The 8,107-nt window shown below is 46.4% G+C and overlaps 1 protein-coding gene across 1 annotated transcript; it reads left to right on the top strand.

Moving 5' to 3' along the window:
• Positions 1 to 180: 180 nt before the first annotated feature.
• On the top strand, positions 181 to 5,239 carry LOC308157024 (uncharacterized protein; the record flags this gene model as incomplete). The annotated part of the gene is made up of 5 exons (XM_080530498.1): positions 181 to 478; positions 1,730 to 2,029; positions 2,471 to 3,046; positions 4,559 to 4,772; positions 5,005 to 5,239. 5 exons carry the CDS (start codon positions 181 to 183, stop codon positions 5,237 to 5,239), a joined length of 1,623 nt encoding a protein of 540 aa, XP_080386624.1.
• Between the last annotated feature and the right edge of the window lie 2,868 nt (positions 5,240 to 8,107).

The following is an 8,107-nucleotide window of genomic DNA, read 5'->3' as shown; positions in this document are numbered from 1 at the left end:
TTTATTTCATGATATCATCTTAAGGTGATAAGCAAGATTTATTTTCTACATATCTGGACTCCCCAGTACCGCCCCACCCCCCGGTGGAGCCCCGCTCACCCTAACCCCGGTGAAGCCCCCCTAACCCTAACCCCACCACCCCCCGGTGGAGCCGCTCCGCTCCGGGTTGATCTGCTCCATATGTCCGCGGTGGTCTGCCTGCTACCCAGAGAAGCTGTGGGCGGGGCCTGCCATGGTACCCAGAGGGGCGGTGGGCGTGGTCTGAGATGCTGTGGGCGGGACCATGAGAGGCTGTGGGCGGGGCCATGGTACCCAGAGAGAATGTGGGCGGGGCCATGGTACCCAGTGGGCGGGGCCATGAGAGGCTGTGGGCGGGACCATGAGAGGCTGTGGGCGGGGCCATGGTACCCAGAGAGAATGTGGGCGGGGCCATGGTACCCAGTGGGCGGGGCCATGAGAGGCTGTGGGCGGGGCCATGGTACCCAGAGAGAATGTGGGCGGGGCCATGTTACCCAGTGGGCGGGGCTGCAGACTAGAGCGTTTGGTCCGTCTTGAAATTTGATTCAGAAGTTCTGCTGCAGGGAGACAAAAGTAAAGTAGAGGAAAAGCAATTAAGTTGTTGGAGAATATTCCCGCGAGCCCCTTTGAAACATCGTCAAACCATCGAAACAGTAAGTTTATCTCCCGCATCCTTCCATGTTGTGCTCATAGCTCAGTGTGATGAGAATAATAATGTGATCAGAACACGTTTATACGTTTGTGCTTTTTCTCTATTTGTATCATTGAGATATTGTCCGTCTAGTCACGAGGGCTATTAAATGACTTTATTAAATAGTTGCATTTTCATATTCAGGCCATGCACCAATTATGGATCATTCTACGTATTGTTCTATTGCATCTCTGTATAGGATCTTTCCTGTTCCTATTTATGTAATAATGAAAAAAGCTGAAATGAATAAAGAGATATAAACCCATAAACCCTGGGGTTAGATGAAGACAGAGAATCAGGTCGTTTTCTCAGAATGGGCAAAAAAAACACACATTCTTGCGGCTTCTGGTCGTCCTAGTGGAAGTTATAAACGTATAATCTCTTCTTCCATTTCCACTGCTACAATACCAGAATACCAGAATATACCATCATATACGTCCAGATGGAGGTCTTTTGTTAGGAGATTGAACCCTGCTACTCGTGACGTGTTTGTTTTAAAGTTGTGGTTCTTCAGATCAGCCGCCTGGCCCAGAGACAGACACAGGGCTGTAGGGCCCCAGGGTTCTGGGTTCTGCCTGGTCCAGAGTGAAGCCCCAGATGTGCAGATGGGGGCAGAGCCTTTATGGGGGCAGACTCAGAGCCTTTGAACTTCAGCAGACGAAAATATAGGCCTCGTTTTAACCCAACCGAGATTCTGTCTTATTTTGTTTTATGGAGTTCACATTTTATATGTACTGTACAATATAGGCTATTCAACATTAGAATTAGAATTAGAATAGACTTTATTGTCGTTGTACAGTTGCCTATACAATGAAATTGTAGTGGTTCTTCTGAAGGTGCAAAAACAGAAAACATATTCACATATTCACAAACATATATACACATATAACATATCACAAATATTACCGTGCCAGAGTCCCACGTCCCACAACATGTGTCCAATGTGGCTTTATATCCTTACAATTGTCATGTACACTGTCTAATCTTTCTCTGTAGGCTGTGTGACTATGACAACCACAGGGCTACAAGCCAACAACAATGATGTCATAAAGGAGACACCACTGTCATGTGACATCACTGACAGTGTGAAAGAGTCTATCAGTGACATCATCAACCAGCTGCAGGATATCGACCCGGCCCGGCTGTCCTTCTCCCCGTTCCTGGACCTGGACACCCAGATCTCCCTGGCCCCCGTGTCCGACAGCCCCGAGTCGTCGGTGGAGGAACTGCGCTCGTCCTCTCAGTCGGTCTCTGGCTCCCAACACTCTCTGGAGCCCCAAACAGCTAGCGAGTCTGGACGCAAGGGAGAGTTGAGCACTGGTATGTTAAGTTGACTCGAGTGGCACTGTCTTCTTGGCACATCAACAGATAAGTTGGTGGTTCCTAACATAATTAAGAAAGAGTTCATTTGATAAAAGAGTTGATGGAGTGACTGTGTTTGTAGGCTGTGTTGTATGTGAATGTAACCTGTAATTGTTGTATTATTATGATATCATGATTTTATGATATACCAAATATAGTGTAATGAAGAACTATGGGGGGGGGGGTTACTCATGTGTTTATAGTAGGGGGGGGGGAAAATAAGAAAAGAAAAAATCAGGACAGACACTTATTTTGTTTGGTGTAATAATGTGAGTTTTTCATGTGTACTGTTTTGCAATAAATAATTGATAAAAAAAATAAAAAGAAAGAGTTCATTTGAGACGTTTGGAAGTTGATGACGTTTTTGTCATTTCAGTATTCTGCTTTTGTTTTGAACAGGGCCTGAGTCTGTCCCGCGCCAGCCGCCCAGCGAGAGCTCTGTAGACGAGCAGCAGAGACTGCAGGAGGGGGAAGAGGAGGAGGGAGTTCTGGATGGAACTGTTTCCAGTCCGATTGCCACGGCGGCGCACGATCTGGAACACGCTGTGGAAAACTGTATCAGCACTCCGACCCCCCCAGCCTCCCAGAGAGACACGGCCAACGGCAGAGACACGACGACGGGATGGAGCCCGGAGTCCAACAACTTGGAGTCGACTGTCGACGAAGGTCATCCGTTGATCGGTTTGGCCCAGGAGAGCATCGAGTTGACGATGTGGAGTTCACCAGAGGAGACGTGTGAGGGTGTCTCCCCGGGTGTCTCAGGAACACGGCGCTGCTGCTCCTGTTGTAGATGCTGCCAGCCCGGCTGCGCTGCTGCCCTGGTCTCCGTCCTGTCCTCCCTCCTGTGCACCGCGGGGCTTCTCTACGCGCTCTACTTCTACGTTCCCATAGAGGCGCCTGACTGCCCTGACGTGGCCGACCGCCTCACCTTCACCCTCCGCTGCTGCGCTGTGGCGGCCGTCCCTGTCGTACTGGGTACGTCTACTTTTTTTTCTTCTTTTTTTTTAACCTTTATTTTACCAGGCGAGACAATTAAGAACAAAATTCTTATTTACAATGCCGGCCTGCCTCATAAGGGGAAAGGGGAGGAGGGCTGAAAGATAAAACATGTTAAAAACAAAGCACAATAAGCATTAAACACATGCATGTAACACAAACAATACAACAAAAGCACTAACGGACATCAAGAATGGAATACAACAGTAAGCACAAAAAGCAGACAGGCAACACAAGACAATACAATACAACAAAACGCACTGGGACACAGCCAAGCAAACACAACAATACAGCAATAAGCAGTAAGCACTGATACACAGTCAGGAAAGACAATAATACAACAATAAGCGCTGGGACACGACCAATCAACACAGCGATACAACATAGACACTAAGACAGCCAGTAAACAAACCAATACAACAATACACACTGAGACACAGTCTACGCCGTTGCTGTTGGTTTATTTATTTTAAAATATATATTTTGGGGGGGAAATAGAGAGACAGTAGAGATTGAGAGGAAGGATGGGTGAGAGAGTAGGGATGACATGCAAGATATGGTAAATGGACTGACTTATATATCGCCTTTATCCAAAGCGCTTTACTTTACAACAGCCTCTCATTCACCCATTCACACATCAATGGCGGCAAGCTGCCATGCAATTTGGGGTTCAGTGTTGCATGGCCCAAGCGACATGTGGCCAGCCGGGGCTCGAACCACCGATCTGCCGACCTTGCGATCATTGACGGCGGCTCTACCTCCTACGCCAGAGCCGGGCCAAGATATGTCGAGGGTCGGAATTGAACCAAGAACCTTGCGATGATATGGGTGCCACGCCACTAAGCCCCGCGACATAGTTTCATTTGACAGAATTTAGACGTTCGCTGAATATTCTCTCCAAACAATAAGTCATGTGAGAAGCTCTCTTATTGAAAGCAAAACAAATGAATTCAGGGTTGTCTAGTTAACCATGACTGTCTATGTCTCTGTCTAGTTTTTAATTGTCTACACTTTCAACCTCAAGGCAATACCTGTCTTACTGGGACTCCTGGGAAAAGGTTAATTTCCTCCTCTCATACGTACAGCAGCTTAACAAGGAAACTAGAATAGCAAAAAGAGATGAGAGGGAATCTAGTTCTCTGGTCTCCAGGGCTGGGTCCTCATACCGTGGTTTCTTATTAACCCTTATTATCTCCTGTACTTTATGACAAGGGGACAGGAGTCACAGGACAGACGACGGCCTACTGATTGCTTTGACCTCACTGGTTGTCATGAGTGAACCGAGACAAGGACGATATTAAGTATTATTTGGATATCGCCAGAGATCAATCCCAGTTTGCTTCTTTCCAGAAAAGGATGCCAATATCAGACAGAACCAGCCGTTATTCTAGGTTGTTTTAGGTGGGAGGGGGGCGTAGTATTATATATATATATATATATATGTATATTATAGTTATTATAATAACAGTGTTTCGTTCCTCCCTCCTCCAGGGATGCTGCTGGCTGCTGTGTGCCAGGTCTGTACGGGGGGGGGGTCGGAGCCGGGACTTCCCAGAAGAAGACCGGCGGTCCAGCAGCTGTTTGTCACCGCCTCGGTGGAGCAGCTGGCTGTTTACGTCCTCAACCTCCTGGTCTTGGCCACGTTCCTGCCCCCAGACCAGATGAGGGTGGTGCCCATCCTGACTGGGGTGTTCGTTGCAGGAAGGTGAGTTTAGAGAGAGAGAGAGAGAGAGAGAGAGAGAGAGAGAGAGAGAGAGAGAGAGAGAGTGTAGTAATGAGATTTATTTTACATTCAAGTGCTGAACATATTTTCACCCCCCCCCCCCCCTCTCTCTGTCTTTCTCTCTCTCTCTCTCTCCCTCTCTCTCTCTCTCTCCCTCTCTCTCTCTTTCTCTCTCTCTCTGTCTTTCTCTCTCTCCCCCCCCCCCCCCCTCTAGGTTAATCTACTGGCTCTCCTTCCATGTGTGCAGCTCCTGGAGAGGCTTTGGATCTGGGCTCAGCGTTTTCCCGCTCCTTGCGATGGCGGCGTTCAACCTCTTCTGTCTGTACGAGGCAGCAGGGCTCAGACAACTGCTCTTCGGGCCAGAGGACTCACTCTATAATCAGACCAATCAGACCACTCCTTCCTCCTGGCCGCTGGAGATGATGTCACAGACCCTGAGGGACCAATGAGAGAGCGCCGTCGTCCCCACAGACATCCTGGCCACTCAGTGAGGAGGAGCCCCTTCTTCCTTCAAGAGAAAGACAGTTCTAGAAATAGCCCATTCCTGTGGTCCACGGCCCAGAGGAGCTACACAGAATGCCACCAACCTCTAAGTCTGTCAAGGCTTTAAAGTTGTATTTTTCTTTTCATATACAGAACTTCTTTTTTTTTAATGTGGACTCGTGCTTATTATCTGAAACGCAAGAGCCTTTTCTCCCTCGAGTTGTGGGAGACGTCTTTGAACAATGTTCTAGTTTTAAATGTGTGTCCTTTGAAGCTGTTCCAGTGCCTTTATTTAATGTTTTTGAACTGTTAAGTACACAGATTTAAAACGCTATATTTGTAAGTGGAGGAACATTGTACCAATTGAAAACCACTGAACACAACTTTGATTTAAAAAATAAATAAACAAAAGATTTATTTTAACCAAAAGTTTGTAAACGATGAATAAAAGCCATTTGTAAAAAAAGAAAAAATGGTTTCGTTTCTACGTACATTTCATGTGAATATCCAACAGTGAATTAAATGTTTAAGTAATGTTTAATTCATTTAATGTGTTCATTCACATTTCCTGTAGAAGGTTTTGTTGTGGTTATGATGGTGATGCTCTGGCTGTTCTCCATCTCTACCCCCGCGGCCTCCCGTCAGGACCGCTGCGGTCCGCCTCATGTCTGGTAATCTTACGCCTGTGATGATCCCATGGAGGATCTGCAGATACCGGCGAGGATCAGAGGTGGAATACGGAGGGCAGTCCAGGTAATAATCCAGTAGTGTGCAGTGGTTAGGGTTAGTAGGGTTATAATACTGTAATATATATTTATATATATAATATGTCCATGTTTGTAGTGTGTGTGGGGTTGGTTAGGGGCTTGCAGTCTTTTGTATTCTTCCAGTGTATTTCTCCAGTATGATACCATTTCACACTAAAATTGGGCATTTAAAGGAAATGTCAGGTCCTAGACTACGCTTCTCTGGATGCTGTTCAAGTTTTGCAAAGTGTATTTAGAGGGTAGAAGTTAATGTGTTTAGTAGAGCTTAATGTGTTTAGAAGAGCTTAACGTGTTTAGAAGAAGAGCTTAATGTGTTTAGTAGAGCTTAATGTGTTTAGAAGAGCTTAACGTGTTTAGAAGAAGAGCTTAATGTGTTTAGAAGAGCTTAATGTGTTTAGAAGAGCTTAATGTGTTTAGTAGAGCTTAATGTGTTTAGAAGAGCTTAATGTGTTTAGAATGCTAGAGCACTGTGAGGTGTAGATGCCAGAACACTGTGAGGTGCTGAACACTGTGAGGTGCTGAACACTGTGAGGTGATGAACACTGTGAGGTGCTGAACACTGTGAGGTGCTGAACACTGTGAGGTGCTGAGCACGGCGCCAGGTGAGTGTTGGGCTGTGGGAGAGGTGAGGATATGATGATCATCTTTCCTGATGACTAAAAGCCTCCAGACTAAAAGAGGCTATTGAGTTACTTGCGTACAAAGGAGAGGGAGCGGTTACTTTGCCTCCAGGCCCAGTGCAACAATCCCAGCAGCCAGTGGGGCAGACTCAGAGGTTCCGGTATGTTCAGACCCAGAGGTTCTGGTATGTTCAGACCCAGAGGTTCTGGTATGTTCAGACCCAGAGGTTCTGGTATGTTCAGACCCAGAGGTTCTGGTATGTTCAGACTCAGAGGTTCTGGTATGTTCAGACTCAGAGGTTCTGGTATGTTCAGACTCAGAGGTTCTGGTATGTTCAGACTCAGAGGTTCTGGTATGTTCAGACTCAGAGGTTCCGGTGTGTTCAGACCCAGAGGTTCCGGTATGTTCAGACTCAGAGGTTCCGGTGTGTTCAGACTCAGAGGTTCTGGTATGTTCAGACCCAGATGTTCCGGTGTGTTCAGAGGCAGAGGTCCAGTGTGTATGTGCTGTGGTACTGCCAACAGACAGTGTGTATATTGTTGGCGTAGCCATCGAGGTTGCAGTTGTCAGAGGTGGCGCCCCCATCACCCGAGGCCCAGACGTAAATGGAACCCAAGCCACCGCGACCCTGAAAAGGCATTGAGAGTAGGGTTAGGGTTAGAGTTCCTTCTCAGACTGGTTTAATAATCCTGCTGCAAAAGGCTCGGTTTCACAGACTCGGCTTAAGCCTAATCCCAGACTAAAAAGCTTATTCAATGGAGGTTGATTTCAGTAAGTAAGCTGAATAAAAAGATAAATATGTATTCTATAATAGAAAGAAACACAATTGTACAGTTTATTTAGTACAGAAATATAGCCTACTAGGTACCACTGTTGACTGAACAGGGGGTCAGTGCTGTGAAAGCATTTCTCCTTCTTCTGCTCTCTCCAGGTTGTTGCTCAAACACCTGAGATAACACACCTGAGATAACACACCTGAGATAACACACCTGAGATAACACACCTGAGATAACACACCTGAGATAACACAGTGGCACCTGAGATAACACACCTGAGATAACACACCTGAGATAACACACCTGAGATAACACAGTGGCACCTGAGATAACACACCTGAGATAACACACCTGAGATAACACAGTGGCACCTGAGATAACACACCTGAGATAACACAGTGGCAGGCCAATTAAGAACAGACTAAACTGTAGCAGGACTGATATCAAAGACAAGGTTGGATTCTGGTTATAGGCTTTATTCACCTTAGGGTCCACAGACGGAGATGCAAGGAGTGTAAAAGCAATGATTGTTTTGACACCTTCCTTCTGCGTCATATGGTAAAAGTTGCCATCTGGAAATATCTAGAGAGAAAATAATGCCAATTAGCTACTGGACGTTGTTCTAGCTGTAATCAAAATGTACCCGTGGTGTAATGTGTGTTTTACCTTT

This window comes from Nansenia antarctica, assembly GCF_963989245.1.
Source record: "Nansenia antarctica genome assembly, chromosome: 1".
NCBI lineage: Eukaryota > Metazoa > Chordata > Actinopteri > Argentiniformes > Microstomatidae > Nansenia > Nansenia antarctica.
Note: the sequence above shows the minus strand (reverse complement) of the source record. Positions and strands in the feature narration are given on the sequence as shown.